The 21125-nt window shown below is 44.5% G+C and overlaps 2 protein-coding genes across 13 annotated transcripts in view; both read right to left on the minus strand.

Annotated features, from left to right (window-relative positions):
* Positions 1 to 9839, minus strand: part of HECTD1 (HECT domain E3 ubiquitin protein ligase 1) — a 70847-nt gene extending 61008 nt beyond the window's left edge. For 5 of the 10 annotated variants that reach the window (XM_077323041.1, XM_077323037.1, XM_077323033.1 and 2 more), the window contains exons 1-2: positions 9685 to 9837; positions 6404 to 6665 (exon numbers count right to left, since the gene is read on the minus strand). In XM_077323041.1, the coding sequence (XP_077179156.1) occupies positions 6404 to 6543 (140 nt within the window). In that variant the 5' untranslated portion in view covers positions 6544 to 6665; positions 9685 to 9837. The other 5 variants (XM_077323040.1, XM_077323038.1, XM_077323034.1 and 2 more) reach the window with 3 other exon arrangements.
* A 7621-nt stretch (positions 9840 to 17460) lies between these two features.
* The window catches only part of HEATR5A (HEAT repeat containing 5A), an 80781-nt gene continuing 77116 nt past the window's right edge, over positions 17461 to 21125 (minus strand). For all 3 annotated transcript variants that reach the window (XM_077323043.1, XM_077323044.1, XM_077323042.1), the window contains 2 exons: positions 20740 to 20953; positions 17461 to 19441 (listed from right to left, as the gene is read on the minus strand). In XM_077323043.1, coding sequence (XP_077179158.1) covers positions 19137 to 19441; positions 20740 to 20953 — 519 coding nt within the window. In that variant the 3' untranslated portion in view covers positions 17461 to 19136. The remainder of the gene's footprint in view (positions 19442 to 20739; positions 20954 to 21125) is intronic.

Below are 21125 nucleotides of genomic sequence, written 5' to 3' on the forward strand. Positions count from 1 at the left end.
ATGTGCATGATTTACCTAGGCCCAACTGATCACTACAGCTAAATGGCAGCCATCCCACAAAACCTGTGCAGTGTAGCAGTTAGGATCTAAGAAACCAATTTGTATCCCTATTCCGCCACAGTGCTCACCAAATGACCTTAGGCCAGTCATGCAATTCTCAGCATAACATATCTCATATATCATTTCCACTTTAGAAGACATACCGTGTTTTAGTCTCACTTTGGATTTCCTTTGGATGCTGCCGGTCAACTCCAGTCTCCCACATTTGGGCTTTCCTCCCCTCATTTCCCAGGCCAAAATTCACAACATGCTTTCTGCACTGAGTCTGACAGAAGCAGCCTCCTGTCATGCTTTGCTCCCTTCCCCTTTTCAAAAAATGTGTTGTTGTTTTTTTTGCAAAATGGTGCCTGCTTGCACTTTTGTTTTTGTTGTGTCCCTTAATCCAGTGGTCCCCAACCTGCGGGCTGCAGCCCGGTGCCGGGCCGCAAGGCCATGGTGCCAGGCCGCGGCTCCCTCTCCCCACCCCCCCACAGTAAAAAACTTCCCAGGCTGCAAGCTTGCGGCCCGGGAAGCTTCTTACTGCGGGAGGGCGGGGAGAAGGAATCGGGGCTGGGCCGCGCCCATGTGGGCGCGGCTCGCGGGCGCGGGCCGATGCGGGGGCGCGGCCCGCAGGCATGGGCCGATGCGTGGGCGCGCCCGATGCGGGGGCGTGGCCCGCGTGGGCCACGGGCCGCGCCCCAATGCCCTGCCGGTCCCCAACCTCAGAAAGGTTGGGGACCACTGCCTTAATCCCACCATTCTGTTTCTTTAATCATTTGCCCTCGTTCCTGCTCATGAATTTGCATTAATTAAAAAAAGAAAAACATCCTGGGTTATGACACTGCTGTGCAAGACTTTTTTAAAACTTAGAAACAGTATTATAATGAGATCACCCCCATTTTTTAAAGGCAGTTTTTTTTAACAAAGGGAGGGGGAGGGGAGACTGTAACAAGGAAAGGGGCATGCCCAAATGACTCAAAATGGCAGGTACGCTGAAAAACCCAAATGCACAAATTTCTGCTCTGAACAACTCCAAATTAGACCCCTCTTGAAAAGATGAAATAGGGTTTTCAGGGGATTCCTTTGCTGCAAGGCAAGGGTCAATTCAGGTGTGTGCCTGACAGTGATTTTGGTACGGAAATGGACAAAAAACTCAACCCTTTGCTAGTGTGGAAGCAGTCACAGTGTTGGTGTGAGGATAAAATGGCCAAGAAAAGAATGATTGAAACTGCCTTGGATCCCTGTCGTAAGAAATGTATGGTGTTAAGTGAAGTAAATAAATTCATCTTAAATAAGTATGTAACTCCCCCCAAAATAAAAGAAGTAGTGAAAGATCTCAGTGTCTACTGTGGAAGTTGTTAGGCAATCACAATAGTATTGCCAGCCTTCAAATCTTCGCTGCTGCTAGTAAAAAAGCAGGGGGAGAGGTGTCTCCAGGGCAATTCTCTCCTCCAAGTCCACACCTGCCCTGGAACGATAAGTGAATGGGGCTGTCCCAGCAACAATCACCTATCAACTTGCTATCATGCAATTTGTGCGACTCACTTAGTTGAAGAAAAAGAGTTGGTTTTTATATGCCGCTTCTCTCTACCGAAAGGAATCTCAAAGAGGCTTACATTCGCCTTCCCTTTCCTCTCCCCACAATAGACACCCTGTGAGGTAGGTGGGGCTGAGAGAGCCCTGATAGTACTGCTTGGTCAGAACAGCTTGATCAATGCTGTGGTAAGCCCAAGGTCACCCAGCTGGCTGCATGTGGAGGAGCAGGGAATCAAACCCAGTTCGCCAGAAGTCCGCACTCCTAAGCACTACAGCAAGTTGTACTTCGATTACTGCACAATACAATACCAAACAACTTGCCTGGGCTCAGTGACAGCCTCATCCAACTTTCATAACTTGGCTGGACCCAGAAGTGGCCACCACACATCTCACCTGAGCAACTTGTTACTGTACAACAGTGGTCCCCAACCTTTTTATCACCGGGGACCACTCACCAGGGACCAACTCAACACCTTTTACTGAGGCCCGGTGGGGGGGGGTAGTTTACTCCTCTCAACGACTGCCCTAGCGCTCTCTGATTGTTATGGTAATGTTTAAACATCCCTTCAAAATAAGATACAGACACGCTACAACAATGAAGTGTGTTGTAAAGCAGTGGTCCCCAACCCCCGGTCCGGGGACCGGTGGCGGTCCGTGGATCAGTCGGTACCGGGCTGCGGCTACTCCTTGTCCTCCTCCCCGGCTGCTGCCTTCGGGGCTGCTCTGCCACACTGCTGCCGGCTTACCTTTGGTGCTCTCCAGCAGCCGCCATTGCTGGGGCTCCCCCTCGGCGTGGCACTGCGCAGCTGCTGCTGGCAGCGCCCCCTAGTGAGTGGTAGGAAGTCAGGGGCTCCAGTGGGAAAGCAAGTGGAGCAGGGGCTCAGGCGGTGGCAGCGACGTCCCTCGGCAAAAGAATACCCCCCCCCCGGGCCTCAGTAAAATTGTGAAGCATTGACCGGTCCCCGGAGATAAAAAGGTTGGGGACCACTGTTGTAAAGGGCTGGGGGGGATGAAGTAAAGGGCCAGGGGGGAGGCGTCCTTCGGGGCCCACCTCCAATTAGTCGAAGGACCACATGTGGTCCGCGGCCCACAGGTTGGGGATCGCTACTGTACAACATTTGCAACTTGACCAGATTTATTCTAAAGAGAGGCTGCCAAGGTATGGGAAAGAGGGAAATTTGGGTGCCAGTGTTATGTAGTGGTTAAATTGTAAGATTAGAACCTGGGAGACCCAGGGTCAAATCCCCATTCTGCCACGGAACATTGCTAGGTGACCTTGACCCAGTAACTCTCATCCTATTCTAGCTAATCATGTTGTTGCTAGGGTAAAGTGGAAGAATTATGTAAAATATGGGTCCACATTGGGGAGAAAAGTATCTTTACACCGTCTTTACACTGCCCGTGGCGCCGCGGGCGCCACGGACTAAATAAAAGGGTAAGGGGTTCTGGGGCGGGATGTGTCCGGGATGAGGAAGGCTCCGAATTGGACCCTTCCTCCGGACAGACAATCGGAGGGACCAATTGGCAGGCGTGCGATTCCCAGCCCCAGCAAAGCGCCTCCGACGCATCAGGCCGCCCGCAAGGGAGCCCCCGGCCTGACGCGGGGAAAATGGCTGCTTGGAGGATGTGTTCTTCAGCATCAGACCCTCCCCAGCCCCCATTCATAATGAACTGATCGAGCCTGCCTTTTAAACGGGGAATAGCAACACAGGCGTTCTTCCTCACCGCGAGAGTGTCTCCCCTTCCCCGGCGAGCTCAATGGCTCCCAGGTGAGGAAGTCCCTCTTCCGCATGCCATGGTTGAGCAGCCGGTGGGACCCACGGCGGAGGAAGGGGGCGGGCCGAAGGGAAAGGCATCGCCACTTTAAGTGACTCCGGACGTTGAAAAGCCAGCCTGGCCTGTATTTGTAAACTGAAAGTGCTCCGAGGGGCATTTTCTCCTTCTTTGGTAACCGGTGGAAACCAAAGAAGGAGGAAAGTGCTAAGTAAAAGGCATCCTTGGCATTATTTGCTTCTCAGCCCAGGGTGGCGGTAAGTAAGAGCCAGGGCAAGAGAGAGCTCGAGGCAGGGGGGCCGAGCGAGGCCGGTTCGGGCTGGACGAGAGGGGCCGATGGACGTTGGCACTTGCAAACCAGCCCTCTGAAGGGGACGCGGCTCGCCACCAAGGAGCAGCGGGAGCCTGTCATGGTGCAAAGGGAGGCGTGAGTAGCGTGGCGGAGTCGGGGCTGGAGGAGAGGCCTCGGTTGGCTCCGGCGGGAAATGGCTTCTGCAGACGACGGGGAAGAGTTGCCCTAGGACAGCACATGCGATGCCTGTGAGCAGCAGCAGCAGCAGGTGAGTGCCCGCCGGGCAGGCGGCCGCGAGGAAAGACTCGGGCTCAGCGCTTCCAGACAAGCGCGGCTCTTGCAAAGGCGCCTTTGCACCACGGCTGGCGGGCGGAGGGGCTGCGGGGAGGCAGCTGCCCAGGAAACTTCGCCGCTGCGTTCCAGGCTTCTCCGAGAGGCTTGCCCAGGAAGGCAGGCAGGCAGGCAGAAGAGGGGTGGGCTTCTCCCAGGGGAGGGGGGCGAGGGGAGATGCACGCCTGCAAGGAAAGGGAATTTGGGGGGGTGGGGGGGTGGAGGGGGCAGCGCGGGGCTGGGGGCGGGAGGGCTGATCCCATGAAGGCTGGCAACCTGACCAGAGATCCATTCCCGGGCAGGGAGCCCCCGACAGCCGTGTTCAAAGCGAAGGAAGAGGGGGGGGGGTCCTCTTAAACCTTTCCAGGCCTGCTCACCTCTAGGAGCTGCATTAGATGAGGGACAAGAAAACTGTTCCTAGATCTCCCCAAGGAGAGCTTTATAATGGAGAGTTCCACACCTCCAAGTGGGGTCTGAGATATCTCAGAAAATGTAGGGTTTCCAACCGTTAGGAAACACCTGGATTTTTTTGGGGGGGGAACCAGTGGCGGGCCAGATTTGGGATGGGAACAGATCTTAGGGGAGAGGGGGTCATAATGCCCAGAGCCCACCCTCCAAAGCAATCCTTTTCACCAGCTAAATTGATGTTTGTAGCCTGGAGCTCAGCTGTTTGTCTGGAATCTCCAGGCTTCATCTGGAGGCTGGCAACCTGACCAGAGATCCATTCCCCTGGGGAAAATGGCTGCTTGGAGGATGTGTTCTTCAACATCAGACCCTCCCCAGCCCCCAGGAATTTCCAAATCTGAATTGGAAATGGACTGGACTTAACTCTTTCCCCGCCTGCCGTTGCTTCCAGCTGTCAGTTGCACACAAGGCAAAAACGTACAGGAGAAACAGAAAGTTCTAATCGTGGAACTCTGACGTCTATGTTGCCTCTTACCTGAGCAGATTTAGGGGATCTGTGGCTACTCTGGGGATCTCCCTCCCTCCCCCCCCCCCCCCCGCGAAGCGCCTCTCGCCGTGTCAGGCTGCTGCCTGAGGGAGCCCCCAGCAGTCGCGTGGAGCGCGGCTGCCGGGGGCTCCCTTGCCTAGCGCCCGCTGTATTTATTTTACAGCAGGCTTGATCACTAGTATAGATATAAAACTCAACTTAGTAAAGAAAAGGTAAGACATTCATATACTTTTTTCCTCAATATTTGATGGTTTCTTAGGCCCTGAAGTCACAATAAAGTTTACTGACTCTTGCCAGATGCATTTAATTAAAACTCAGGAGCTTTGCTAGCTGTTTAAAAAGAAAAAAAATTGTTTTAGATATAGAGTTTGAATGGAAAAACAGAGGTTTACTCTATATTTAGAGGCCCCTTGCTTACTTTTGCCTTCTTCCCCAAAATACAAATAACTGTATTTCCTTTTCCTATTTAACCAAATTACACAAGAAGCGCCTAAAGCTATAACACAGGCCCTTTTGTTATACCAGAAGATCTAAGCATGAACTTAAGGCAACAAGCTCCAAAAAAAAACAGCCTCCAATATTGGGGTGTGCATTCAAGTTTACCCAAACTAAAAATACAACCCTAAAACATCTTATTGATATTTTGTCAGGTATATTTCAGCTTCCCAAATCTATCTGGAACTTTTCAGAACTGACAGATTTAGAGATTACTGGCAAAACTGTGCTGCCCAGCAGAGCCCCAACCACACCTGCAGGAAGAACTTTCCCTGCAGGGCGGCTCCTGGAAAGGCTCTGTTGGAAGTCTGGCCTAAACCTCCTGCAAGATCAGCTGTTTGGCAAGTTCTTTTGAGCAGTCTGGTTTAAAGATCAGCTGCTTGGCCAGCTATTTTTTGGCAGTCCAGTTTAAAGGTTTGTCAGCTTGGCCAGTTCTTTTGGGTGGTCCAGTTTAAAGGGAATCCCCCCAAAGGGCTGAGGCTGAGCAGCCTCTCAGCTGTTTTCAGTGGCTTTGCCGCTGCTTTTTTATCCTTGGTATTTTTCAGTTTGCATCTCTTAGACCCAAATAAATTCAGGATTTCCAAAAAAGATCTGAATACTTTACCAGTATTGGTATCCATTTTTTTTCTCGAGGACTTTGAAATTTCTGAAGGTCTAGCAGACCTGAACCAAAAACTACCGCAAAAATTGCACATTCCGACTCCAATATTCTCCTAAACCCTGTTGTCAGTAACAATTGCATCAAGCCCCTGATGTAAAAACGAGCTTCAATACAGCTGCTCTCTCCTTGACAATTCACTTTTGGATCATGAGTGGTGTTCGTGTACTGTTTGCAATGTTCTCAGTGTCAACATAATATTGGTCATACAATACCTTGCTAGAACAGAGACTGAGTGGCAGGATCCCAGCAAAAAAAAAAAATTCAATTTTGAGAAGTATCAGCAGGTATAAGCCATATCAGGATATCAACAGAAAAATTCACTTACGTTTCAAAGCATCGATCCACATTGTCCGACATCAAAAGAAGCATACATAACTGCTCCAGTGCTATGAGTTGCATGTCTCTTTCATCTCCTTGACCCATCTGCAGCCACTCAAGCAATGTGTCTGGGTCCACATCTGCCATGATTTTAGAGTTGTGTTGTTGTCAAATCTAACAGTAACTGAAGAAATATTTTAAAATATCCAATAAGAATTACTTGTCCACAAATCCTCTCTGCTAAGATTCCAGGTTTTCACAATCTTCACCTGAAAAGAAAGAGACAGGTCTCTCAAGCAGCATGTAGTTAATTAATTTTCCAGTTTTGCCATCCTAACCTATTACTTGGGATGTGTAAAATCCAAACAAACAGCAAACTCTACAACATGTATATATTAGCATATGCTTATTTAATTGAGCATTCTTCATTTTGCATTTGTTGGGCAACAGATAAAATTAAGAAGGTATATAAAGTGCACTGAAATGCCATACCTAATTTCTAGAAATTCTTGTTTCTGAGTTCTGAGATTTCACAAGATATTGTTGACACTTTCATGCCTACTTTTTCCTAGTATAACACTTTCAAAACTGACTTTAAATATAATGCTGCCCCTGGGATGGGATGCCACTAGAATAATCTTCAGGCTCTGAAGGTTTTACCAATCAGCATTTGTGATGGTGTATATGAGCTGTAAAAATTCTGTGTATCTGATCACTCGTGAGTATAACAAAGTTTGAGTCCAGTGGCACCCTTAAGGCCAACAATGTTTGTTGGTCTTCAAGGTGCCACTGGGCTCAAACTTTGTTCTGCTGCTCCAGACCAAAACAGCTATCCATCTGAATCTACACTACTGAGTAAGTTAGGGACTAAAAAATCTGAAAGATAGCTGCCACCTAAAATCTTTTACTCGTTTTTGGAAAATTTAAATGTTTTCCAAATCTGACTTTAATGATCTCACCCTCTTATATGTCCATTTCAATGTCATGAAATCTCTGTAATTCCAATTTGCATGCTGATTACGGCCTTGGAGCCATAACATCAATTCCAGTGGCTACATCAGCAGAATAAAGGGACACTACCAAATGCCACTAGCAACAATGAAGTGGTGTTGCAGTCATTACATGTATTTGTTTGTTGCAGCAACATCACAGCATTATACAGCTGGGTAAATTAAACTTTGTAGAAAGATAAAGAGACACTTTTTGAACATCAGAATTTCAAAAGATTAAGAATATCCTCTTCCTAAATAATAACCTAGGATTCTGACAACAGAAACACTGATAATTTTTACTACTTTTACTAGGATCTGTGCTTTCTTTCTCTCCATAGCTTTAGGCTATATATTCCCCAATTAACATATAACAAGCCAAACAAATAGAGAACACTATTAAAATAAAATCCAAAAGTATCAGGGCTCTTTCTTGAGCCTTACAAAGTTAGAACAGTTTAAAGTTAAATGCTGAGAGGATAAGGAAGAAAAGGGTGATTTCCGCCCTTTTAAACCCTTAACTTTAACTAGATAAAACCACCCTGAAATATGATATAAGGCACAGTGAACTGTTAAAATTGAACATGTATCATAATTCTTTCCATGTTTGCTCATTACAAAAATCCCATTGAGTTCAGTGGGGTTTACTTCCTAATCAGTGTGTTTAGAAGTACAGTCTAATCCTATTATTTCCCAATCTGCCATTTGGCCTAGTGGTTTTCACTTCAGGGATAAATATTTCCCATGTGGTTTGCTAGAGTCAGGAACACTGAAATAGAACATCTAATGCTTTTGCACAGTTATTTATACATCAAGAGTCTTTATGGAGATTCAGAACCATCTTGCTACTAGACCACTACAATCACTAACACTGCACAATATGCCAGACATAGAAGTACTTGCTCTCAGTAAAATATTTTCAGGTCATTCCTTTTATCCTCCAAAAATGTAAATTATTACAAAGATGCCAAAGGTTAAAAACAGCCCAAAATATTTCAACAGTCACTGTAATACTAGGGGTAGGAAGAAGGGGAGGGGGGAAAAGGCTCCCAGCAATTGTGGTCTTAACCAAATGCTGGCTGGGCAAAGTTTACTTGTGATCAGTTAGTGATTAAAACGTAACGTTAAGAGCACAGAAAAAGGACATTTACAAAAAATTAAGAATACAAGACCTAACGTAATCCTGAATAAAACAGCAAAGTCTGCCTCTGCCATTCCAAGCAAGCATGCTTGAGATCAAAGAAGAAACAGCAGTAATTTCTGTATCTTTGGGTTTTTAAAAAGATTAAGCAGACCCCATATATAGCACAAAAGTATATCAATCTAAGAAGTATTATATGATCAACTGAGATTGCCTGTTTTGTTGTGAAAATCATTCCAAATATGTCCAAATGCAAAGACACATGCGGGAGACACATTTGATGCACACTTTATTTCCCTATTAACAAACACAGGGAAGAGACCACAGCTCAATGGCAGAGCGCATGCTTTTCAGGCTCCAAGTGCCTAGTTCAATGCCCGGCACCTCTAGCTAAAAGTCCGAGGGAGTCGTCTTCGGCGTTTAATTACTCAGGACCCTGAGCGACCACTATCAGCAGGAGAGGCAAAAGGGGAGTTAAAAGGGCTGCTGGTGTGACCTTGTTCCCTCGGCGCCCTCTTTAATAAGCCTAAAGAAAGCCAACGCCACGCAAGACAACCAGGATCGCCCTACCAACTTTTGCTTGTCTCCCTCGGCTACAAAAACAATCCCTTCTTTCCCTATTTCTGGGGGAGACTCGAGAATAGTGCTAAACTACAGTCTCCGGAGGCCTAAAAGAAAGTTAATCCCTCCTCACCGGTCAGGCCCAGAACCAGCGGCCGGAGGAATCGGGATGAGCCGCACACGGGCACCTGCTTGCCTCGCCTTCAACCAGGCCGAGGCGGCCCACGGAGAGGCCCGGGCTCCACAGCACCCCTTCCTCCATGCGGCAGAGAGGCTCCTCTGGGCCTAACCCGCCGCCGCCGCCGCCCCCTCTTCCCCGGCTCCCTCGACCACCCCGCGCCGGGGCTTTGGGCGGCTTCCTTCGGCCGACTCTGCCCCCGCCGCCTTCCGTCCCTGGAAGCAGCCGGCCCGCCGCCCCCCTGGGATCACCTCAAACTGCAGAACTTCCCTCGCCCGGAAAAGCCGCGGCACTCGCGTTGCCTCCAAGCCGCAGGCCTCACAGCGTGACCCGGCCTGGCGCTTAGGAAAGGCCGGCGCTAGGCTCTGCCTCTTCGGCCGCAGCGTCCCATTGCCGCCGCCGCCGCGCCGCTTACTCACCTCGGCGTCCCGGACCCTTGCCTCAGCCGCCGCCGCCGCCGCCCCTCTGCTTTCCGGAGCCCTTCCCCTCCCCTCCCCCTCAGGCCGCGGCCAAGCGCCGTCGCACCCCGTCCATCTTGATCCTCCCGGCAGAGGATTGGGCAAGGGGGGGGGGGGCACCGAGCGCCACAGACACGAGAAGACGACGACGACGAGGAGGAGGAGGAGCAGCAGCAGCAGCCGCCCGCCAGCCTCGGAGTCACGCTCAGGAGGATTCCCGGCGGAGATGCGGAAGGCAGCCGCGGATGGCGCTGCGGCAACCCTCGCCGGCTTCCGTGGCTGCGGCCCAGCCAGAGCCTTGTCACGCGTTCTGTCTGCCTTGCTTTTGTTTCTGGTTTACCCTCCTCCCCCCCCCCCCTTCGGCTTTCGGGACAGGCGTTGGAGGAAAAGAGACAGACAGAAGCGCTGTGGCCAAGACGTCCTCCCCTCTCACCACCCGCAGCTCCTCGGCCCCGCTTCTCCCGCGAACCGAGACTCGCCCCCCAGTCGTGAGTTTTGTGTGTTTGAGGAATCGCAAACTTTCCCCATTTGTTTCACGCGGACGCTTGGGAGTTGTTTCTTCGTGTACACGTGTCTAAAAAGTGGCAGGTCTTGGAAAACCAGTTAAACCACCTCCAAGCAGAAAGACAGACCCAAAAGAGCAGATGCGCAGCACTGATGGAGGTTTTCGTCCCCAGTCACACAAGAAGTCAGTGTTTTTAAAGGGGCACCGCAAGACTCCTTTGGGAGGAGGGGCTACCACCGAAAGTTGTGGATATAGAAATGATTCTTTTCCCCACATAACATATAATTGGCTCATTTTTTGTGACTGCCTTTAGGCTTATCTATCAGCCTGCACTGTGTATCATTATTTTCTGTGAGTTAAAAGTTCAGAAGAAAAGTCTGAACATTTGGACCCATTTGTTCACCATAATAGCTGGCTTTGTGGAGCTGTATGGGGTTTTTTCCACCAAGCTCATTAGTCAAAATGAACTTAATATAAGCAATATAGTATTACAGAGCATTAAAATATTATTGGTGACTGTATTGAAGATCCTTCCTGCCATCACCTGAAAAAGGGTGTATGCAAAGAATAAAGAGCTTGGAAATTGCTCCACCCCACATATGAATAGCCGGTCACATGCCACTGACCTAACATCACTAGCTTTACATCACTTGGGGAAAGGCTTAGTCTTGTGATGTCTCAATGTGATGTGTCAATATCATTGTAAATGTCAATCATCTTACCAAAACTAGTGGAAAACAGAAGTGATCTTTTAATCATCACTAATTGTGCTGGTGGATTTATTGTAAACATTTTTGCACTAAAAAACAAAATCAGAGTCCAGTAGCACCTTTAAGACCAACAAAGATTTATTCAAGGCATGAGCCTTGGAGTGCAAGCACTCTTCCTCGAAAGCTCACACCTTGAATAAATCTTTGTAGGTCTTAAAGGTGCCACTAGACTCTGATTTTGTTTTGTTGTGCTGCTTCAGACCAACACGGCTACCCACCTGAATCTATTTTTGCACTAAGTTAGAAATCAAAATAATCAAGTCCTTTAGTGGTGCCCAATAGAACGAGAGACACCTTTATCACACTCAGCTTTAGAAAATCACATTCCTAGTTAGGAAGCAGCTGCCCTTAATAGGCAGAAGAATGAAGGAAGCAAAGTAGTAATTGTGCTTCATTCTGCCAACCAGGTGTTATGAATATATACCTAGATTGCCATCACATTGATACTATAATAGGTAACTTGTATTGCTTAATTGTGATTGAATTTATTGTAAGGTATTGATTCCAAGTGGTATTAATATCTTTCAGTGAAAAAAGTATAGGTGTGGCCTTAGAACACCTTCCTGATAGGGAATAGGAGTTCTCTAATTTATTTGAATTTAACAACTCTATAGTGGATTATCTTCAGGCCCTTGAGTCCTATGACTCTGTCTCTATATTAAATTTTAAAAAATACAACAGAGCCCATTGTATGATACATGTTTCTTGCAGATAGATGCATTACAGGTAACAATCTGAATAGTTATAGACACTGTGAAAAACACTACTACTGTTACCATTCACCTGTCATGATGGATGAAGTGTTTTCAGATCAGGCCTATGCATTGGAACCTTCATCCTGGGGGTATCAAACAGCTTGCTTCAAAAGAGTGGAAGGAGGACACATATATGTCTAAAAACATTATTTCCACTCCTTCTGAGACCTTCTCCTTAAGCATCTGCAGTGAAGCCTATCTGAAATCAGTACTGTAAGTTTTAAACAGGGCAGACCTGGAGATGACTGATTATTGGAATAAACATTCCTAACCCATCATATCTTTATCTCAATATAATTAACACATGTCAAACCCCACTGAGATAGCAGGAACTAATATTTGTTGCCAATATGACATAGAAAAGCAGTAAAAGGTTAATAAATGTGGGAATGCTTTTTAAGCTGTCTGCCACTTCTAATTGGAAACTGCTGTTGTTCAATAGACAAAGTGGTATTTTCCCCTTTAACATAATGGATTAAACAGATATATTTAAAAATATTTAAATAACATAATAAAAGAGATATTTGGCATTTCATTATTTGGATTTAGATATATTTATGAGTCTCTCCTCAGCCCCAAAACATTTCCTTCCTAACATCCTGTTTAAATTTGTTGTTGCTGTCAGATGTCACAGATAGGTTTTCATTTGCCTCCCACTCTCTTCTAAATGTATAAAGCCATAATGGGATACAGAGATCAAAGTGTAGTGCAAACACCCCAAGTGACCCATAGCACTTAGCCAAGTGCCTCAGGATGACACTGCTTTCCAAGTATAAATAGATATAATTCATTTACTATATGCTTGCAGCCAGGTGCTCAGTAATGTTTGATGTAACTCTCTTTCACTTCTACATAGTACAAAATAATCCTTCAGAAATACTTCCTAAATCTTGAACAAGAAACCATTAAATTCCCTTTGTTTAAGAATCCAACTTTAAAGGAGGATAAAAGTTCTTGCCTTAGATTATTTCCAATTTAGCTAATGTAACTATGAGGTACTTACTTGTTTTGTCAGCTGATAAGAGTTATGCAGTCCAATGATTGGTTACCCTGGCTGGCTGATTTTTCAGACATTTTGAAAATACTTCAATCTCCCAAAAAAGAATTCTTGTTTTAATTTTTTGTTTTCCATTTCAGAGAAAGGATGTTGGGTGAAGCTTTGCATTAAGCTCATAGCACAGTAGCTCTTCTCCCTTGTCTAGCTGTTGCACAACCCTTGGGAGTAAACATAGGGTCATCTTCTTGGCGTTCCTAGAGTGTCAGTGTCTGGAATCTTGGATCCTGGCAGTCACACATGTAACTCTACGTCAGCTGCATAAGTGTTTACCACTTAGTAGCATGTGCAATTTGCTGCAGCAAGGACTGTGTTGAAGGTTGCCTACTAAATTGTTTGTGCTTTAATTAGTCATGCTGCTGTGGTTGTGCCTGACTTTTTTTTTGTAATGTAGGAATGGATTTTTAAAAGTACTATGAACCATAGTAATAAAAGCATTGTTGGCAGCTTCAGAGTTTTGTCTTCCAAATACAGTATAGAAAACAGAGGCTGATGTGGCTGCCAAGTTATCCAGTTTAACTTCCAGAGAAGCCAACACAGCTTTTTTTAGTTTCTTAGTGTCTTCTACGAAATTCAAATAGGCACTATCAGCTCTTGATGGATACATTTCTATCCATATCTTTGGGCATGGCTAAGCAGGATTTTGTCTATTTACTTCCCCTTGAAAATAATAGCTGAAACAAATATGCTGTAAACGTTGCTACCTCAGACCTATGAGTCCAGCAGACAGGAAGTTAACTCCCTTCTTAAACATCCTGCTGCCTCTCTCTGTGCCTCTGATCTGAAGTAGTGAGGAAGATTTCAGCCTTAGGTTCTAGCCAATCAGCATGGAGCATATGCAAGAGGCTGTCATACTTTAGTTGTTGTTCATGTGAAGCATTTGAACTTCTGTAATCTTTCTGAAGCAAACTTAATTCAGGATAATTAACACTTCTTCCTCTGTTTAAGGTGGCTAACTCTAGTCCCAGAAGCTTTGAACAAAGTTTCTTTAAAATCAAGCAGCAGCTAGGCCCATTATGCACGGCCGCCGAAACGGCGATTTCGGGTCACATGGAAAACGCGGAGGGGGAAGACACCAAGCACACCGGTTATGCACGGGACGGAGAGCGACGGCAGCAAAACCCAGAGTAACCGATTATGCACGCGGTGATCCCGGTGCCACTTCTGGTTGCGCCCCGGTCACCTGGAAGCTGCGCTTTCTTCCGCGTTTCACTAACATGGCTTTTTCGGCGGCGTGCACCGAAGCTGCGGCCGGTTGCAGCCGGCACCGTGCATTATCAGTGATTTTAGTCGCTGCCATTCCACCCCGAATGTGCGTTATTCCCCCCGTGCATAATGGATCCTTGAGAGACAATTCAAAGGAATAAAAAAAATTGTTTGCAATGTATATGGCATGGGGTAGGACTGCTGCTTCCAGGGATGTGAAGTGCAAACATTTTCCCAACGCTTTCTTTTTCAGTAAAAAAAATTGCCATTTCTAAAGATTCATTGTTTCATAACATAAATAACAAATGGATGTCGTTGCTAATACAATATTAAGGAAGCTTGGCAGTTTCAAAGCTATTATTCCCTGAAATTGTCCAAGAGAGTATGCAAATTGTTTTTTTAAAGGGGACATTTACACAGATACATACAATTATTTTAAAATCAGGTTATGGGTTCACTTGATTGGCTGTGCTGATTAAATCAAACCCAGAGCTAAAATTTGTATCTGTCGTGTCATTTCATGCATGGTGGAAGGAATATTATCATCACCAATGTGATACAAGAACTAGCACATACTGAAATAATATGAAATTGACAAGAGGTCAAAAGTAAGCAATACTGGAGTTTGTACACTGATTGGGGGGACGGACCACTAACATTCTGCTAAAATAGTGTCGGGACAGTAAATTCAGCTTCAAGAATATCTTCTAACAATTTCAAAAAAACTCACCGAGCATGAAACTGATCAATAAGGAGAGACCAGCCACATCTACACACACACGAGCCCTCAGCGCTGCAACACTGTTTTCTCTCTCTGGGATGCAGAAAATACATTCTGTGACTCCCAAGAGAAGATCAGACAGAGGAAAGGTGCAGAATGCATGTGCAGGATTTGAATTAAAGGCATACCGACCTGAATTTAGTGATAATCGAAAATAAGCCGTGCATACAAAAAAGGCTATACTCAAGCTACCCCAGTGAGAATTTGTTGAATTGGCAAAGTGGTCCATGGCCACCTTCATGCAGAAACCATTTAAATGATACCTGTCATATCAGTTGTCCTGTACTTCAGTGAGGGACTTGAAATTAAGTCTTCTGATTGTTTTTCAGTTAGCTCATGCCCCGTGTTGCCTACTTTGGCATTTGACCTGCCTATCTGCCAAAATGATTAATTATATTTTTTGGCTTAAAATAAGTGTGATAGTAGCATAAAATGCTTTGTGAAGACTCGAATTTGGGTCTAAGAATAAAAGAAATAAAAGCTAGTTAAAGTCTGCAAAAGCAAGCCATGTGCGTTTGAAGTCTTCTGTGGCTCCTTCAGGCGAGCAAGACCTGTCATTTACTGGAAGTGTTGAATCTCTCAAACCATATAGCCCCCACTCAAAGCAGGCAATGAATGTCCTCTAGCTAGGAACCTCCAGCAGTGATAATTTAACCCATCACTGTCTCCTGGTATTGCTTTTGCTATAGTCACATCATTTAATTTCCTTCATACATATGCTTGCAATGATAAATGTGCACGCGCACGTGTGTGTGTGGCCCATGCGGAAAAGGCTGGAAGTGCAGTCATATGGCAGCGGGGCTAATCCCAGCTTCCATATGATGTTGCCGCTGGGGTGGGCCTCTCCCAAGCCTCACATGCTTTTAGGCACCACTGTCCTGGGTTAAGGTAATACAAGTATTTTCCACATTCCCTTAGCCACCCCAGGGACCAACCGGGCCTCTCCAGCAGCAGGCCCAGCTCTGCCCTCTCTTACAGTGGCCTGGAAATGCCTATTAGGCAGCATGACAGCAAAGCACAGCAGAGAATGCAATCCCACCTACCTGCAAACAACCCACCATCCTGAAACCTTTCTGTCATGGTTGTGAGGACACATTTTGACACTGGGATAGATCCAACACTAAAATGTGTCCCACATGGGGACACAGAAAGCAGCAGAACATGTGAAATCAACATGTGTAGTGCTGCCAAGTCACATCTGAGTTTTCGTGACCCCCTTCCTGAGGTTTTTAAGTGCATGGAAAGGTTTCAGCCACCAACTCCTACTGTCTTATGTTTCCGTTCATGTGAGCATTATTTTAAAATTTTGGCATATTGGATCCATTTACATATCGAATTGGAACCTTCATGTCTGGCATTCGTAATTTCAATCTGTTTCCTCCATCCATCCTGGTGTTAAATGATTAGAGACACAAAAACATTATCAGAGATGCACTGGCATCACAGAAGCAAGGACAGATGGGAGGTCTGGAGTTTCTCAAGTGGACCAGGCAGGCTCTTTTAAAAAGTGCTGCTTTATCTTGTTGTGTTTTAAGCAATCACTGAGAGAGACAGCCTCTAAAGCCAACAGCTCAGTTCCAGTAGATAATTGATTGGCAGGGGCTCATGGGAATTGTAGTCCATGGACTTCTGGAGGACCACAGGTTCACTACCCCTGCCCTAACATATTCCAACCTTAGACATTAGAATGTTACCAAAACACTGTTTATAACACTTTTAGATTCATTTGGCATGAACACATGTAACTTCTTCCAGATGAAAAATATTTTACATTCTAAAAGAGAACCATTAGAAATATACAAATATACATCATTTCAGAGGTGAGCTCTCTCTGTGGAAGTATCCACTACACTTCAGACAACCTTATATACCTCACAATTCTTGCTGGTATCTGGGGTAAACTTGGTTTTTAAGAAAAACTGAATTTGCCCAAGACTAACACAAGAACCAATCAGTCATGAAGTCACGACCATTCATGGAGCAGTTTTCAAAGTTCAGGATTTCCTTTTAATAAGTGCAGAAAAAACCACATGATCAGAAATGCATGCACAGCATTTGAAAACAAAAATTAAGCATTGTGCATGTGGAATGGGTAGGACAAAGCACCAAAAAAGCCTCTCTCTGCTTCTATTGCCAGATTAATCTATACACAACCAAATCCAGGAAGAAACTGAATGAAAGGCAAATAGGTGTGTGGTTGATGGCTAGCTGGATATCACCTGGAAACATAACATTCCAAAAAATAAAGGTGGGATGCAAATGTCTAAAAAATTAAAATGTTAGGTACCTAAGGAGAGCCTATGTAACTATATCTAATGGTGAAGTTTGGCTCAGCAGACAAAGGAATCCCCAGATTTTAACCTAAAACCTAAAATTAACAAAACAAAAACTGGAATGTTAGCACAACATCCCTTACTGGTTATATCCTTACATATATAAACATCAGAAAAAGCAATCTGCAGTTCAGGCAGCATTTTGAAGTTGCTGGTAACCAGGAGGAGGCAGCAAAGAGACAGCTGGGGCTTGTGCTGAGGGTGGGAAGGGAATATGTCCTCTTTCATGGAGTCCTCAATCCCTTTTGTAAAAGCCAGCCCACAATGGCCAAATTGTAGGTTTTAAAAGACAATCCTTGATATTCAAGTTATTAAAAATAGTAAGCACACAACTTTAAGTGAAAAAATTAGCTTTAATGTAAATTAGAAAATGACTTGCAAGAGCTTTGTTCAAATGGTTAATTCTGTACAATTTACAGTGTTATGTACAAGCTGTATAGTAAAATACAGTACACTCTTCCTGAGTCTCAGTTTTGTACACGGTTACAAAAAGGTTTCCTACTGATTCTTTGATAGAAATACTATGTGTGCTAGTGTTTGGTTCACTTTGGGTAATACTGGCAAGACAACAAGGTAATTGTTGCCAATAAAAATCTTAAAATAATTCATAGTTGATGTAATAAACAGGTAGACTTTGATGCTAAATATGATCCCTTCTTTAAAACCTACCATTGTATTTTGTTTCTGAATTGCAACTTGTAATCTCACTTTCCTCTACAATTAATGTGCATCTGAATGTTCATGGTCTATGGCAATTTGACCAAATGGAAATCATGAAATGAGTATGACAGACAAGACACCATATGTAGAGGCACTGTGCATCAAAACTTAACTGTCTTCTGAACAAGATACCCAATATCCAATATCTGCTTAGCATGATATATATGGAGACACCAGTTTATTTAATAGGACTTCATAAGCAGTAATAAGGCCACAGTGCGGCAATTCACACACACACACACACATGTGCTTAACTGTCTAAATATAAATCCTCCAAATAACTGCACGAGCAGAGTCTCAAAGCTGCAGCAGATTCAGAATTCATAAGAAATTAAAGCTATCAGTAATACTTTAAAACACAGCTGGGTTTTAGATAACAACTCTACACACACTATGGTCTATGAAAACAGGTAACGATTTTCCCCTCAGTAGTGCCATTTGCTGGAATAAATGCAATAATATTGCAGTAATGAATGTTTTAAAATAATTAAAATGTGATAATATCAGGATTTTTAACAATGATTGCAGCCTAATATTTAAGATTGAAATATAATCTGAATGCATCTGAAGCAACATTCCTTTTGCGGCAACTCAGATGCCCCCTGGAATGGAAACACAATGCCATGTGTCCTTACAGTGTTCTCAGTGCAGCTAGTCATACATTCTGTGCCATTAACTGCAACGAGAGAAAGGGAGGATTTTCACAGCATTCGCCACACTCCATGGGAGCCAACAGTGAACATGCACTGAATACTTCTTTCTTGGGCAGCTCTCATGTCAACTTTTGAACTGCTCTAGTTGCACACTGAGAGCTGCTCCACCAAAAGCAAGAAAGGCAGATGCACACGATTCTTCCAATTCATTTGTGCTACCATCCAAGTGTCATATAAATATTGTAATACCATTTGAGATTTTATATATCTAATTAATTTTGTTGTATTTTACTCACAATGCTATTGTGTGTTTAGAGACAAAATTGGAAAATGTAACATTACAGTTTTGTTTTCTTTTTAAAACAAGAGGTATCTTTTCTCGACTGTGAACTATGAATGCACACAGATGCTGCATTTTTAGTTCTAATTTCCACACTGGGTACCCTTGGCTGTAAGCACAGTAGGGGAGACAACCGTCTGATCAGTTAGTGTGCACGCACAAATACATGCACATACTCCTCTGAAATTGGTGCCATAATGTGCTAGTTGGAAACACATCTTCCATAATGAAAACAGTGAGAATTGAAAAGGGACTTTTCTCTAGTGTTATGAAAGTGCTTAGGATTGGGGGGGGAATCACAGAAAGTTGGTCTTTAATTGAATACTTGAACTTTTCTCAGGAGTCTTGGCGTGCTTAGCTGCTGTCTTGTCTTTGATGCTTTCCTGATTGCCCTTCACAGCCAGTTCAAGCCTCGCCTTCATTGGTGGAGAAGAAGCCATTAGTTTTTTAAAGACTGAGGAATACTGTGGTCCAATCTGCATCAGATACTGCAGAGCAAACTCATGTAGATTCCGAGCGGAACTTGTAGCTGACCCAAGGGCATTCTCATCCAAGAGAAATGAAATCAGCATGGGTAGAAAGCAAGCCACTAGGTCAGTTCCTGTGAAAAAAAGTTTGTGCATATTAGTTAATGCCACTATTTCACAAAGACAATTACTTCAACTATACCATTTATTTATTTATTCATCTATTCTATTTATATGCTGCCCTTCCCCAAAGGTTTAGGGTGGCTTACAGAGTTAAAACATAGGATACACCATCATAATCAAAATATTTAAATACAGTTAACATTTGAATTAAAATAATTAAATTACGTCATATTAGCTGCATTCATCATACCTGTTTCAGGGGTGGAGATTGGGATGTGCATTATTTCAGTGACGTCATGATTGGGTGGGCTCTTTGGTTAGGCAGGCCACAAATTGTGATGGCCTCTTTCTGCCTCAACCATAGGCCTGGTGGAACAGCTTTATTTTAGGTCTTGCAATTTAAGGTTTGATCTCATTCAACAGAGCATTCCACCAGGCTGGGGCCAGAGCTGAAAAAGCTCTAGCCCTGGTTGATGAGAGTTTTATTTCTTTAGGGACAGAGACCCTAAGCAGATTCTAGTCATTAGACCATAACATTCTCAACGAGGGGGGGGACATAATGGGAGAAGCAGTCCCATAGATACAATTTCAACAGCTTATAGAAGGCCTTATTATTCTGCTATATCTTTCTAAGGCTAGTCTTGGTTGGGTGCGTGCAAGAGAAGGAGCTACACTAGAGCACTGTGGATTAGTGGATTAGTCTGAAGAAGCCAACAACTCCAGAACACAATGGCTAGTTTTTATATGTTCAAACTGCATTAACATTATGAAGTTGCTTCAGTCAAAAATATCTTAAAGTGCTTCTACCTGTTCCAAAGTGAAGAAAAATTACTGGTGCAACCTGAAACCTAAACAGGTGGTCCTTTTATTATATTTGACTTTGGCTGCAGTCCATGGCTTTGTGAACATGACATACTTCATTTAAGCCAATCAAACTGAACTGGAAAGTCCAAATATACTACCTGAATCCAGTCATGTTCTTCAAATTACATTCCTAAGGGTTGGATCAAGACTAAATTCCCTATCAGCAGAATCCCCACTCCTCCAAGCATCTCACTGATCTCCACAAAATGCCACTCCCTGGGAATAAAAGACTCTGAATATGACCAAGGGAGTGGGGTAGGGGTATGTCTGCATACCGCTGAGCCAGGCACACCCCGATCAATTAGCAACAATATAATGAGTACTAAACATACTTCCACATGGGATTCTTCAGCTTAAATCAGCATAAATACATATTTTAAATGGACAGTAAGTTAGTTGATGAATCAGACAAGTTGATGCTCTTAGCCCTGTGAACGGCACTTACGATGCTCTTCCTTGGCAACAGCTATAACAGCAGCCACCACTTTTATTCCTTCTTGAGTAACTTGGAGTTCAGCAGCATTCTCAGGTTTACATTTCTCTGCTTCTTGCAGTTTGCTCACAATTGATGATATTAATGAATGAACATAAGGATATGAGACAGCTTGGTTTGGATACTGAAAAATGGTAAGGAGCAGCTGGTAGCATTTCAGCTGTACCTACAAAGAATAAGGAAAATCCAGGTTCACAGAGCAAAGTTCATATTCAAATATTATGTATGAGTATTTGGGCTAAAGACTTGGATTTATCCTGCCACACATGACCATTGTGACATGAGACCTCAGTGTTTTATTCTTTTTGCTTCCCAAGGAACCATCAATTCTGACCTGC

Source organism: Paroedura picta, chromosome 2 (genome assembly GCF_049243985.1).
Source record: "Paroedura picta isolate Pp20150507F chromosome 2, Ppicta_v3.0, whole genome shotgun sequence".
NCBI classification, from domain to species: Eukaryota; Metazoa; Chordata; class Lepidosauria; order Squamata; family Gekkonidae; genus Paroedura; species Paroedura picta.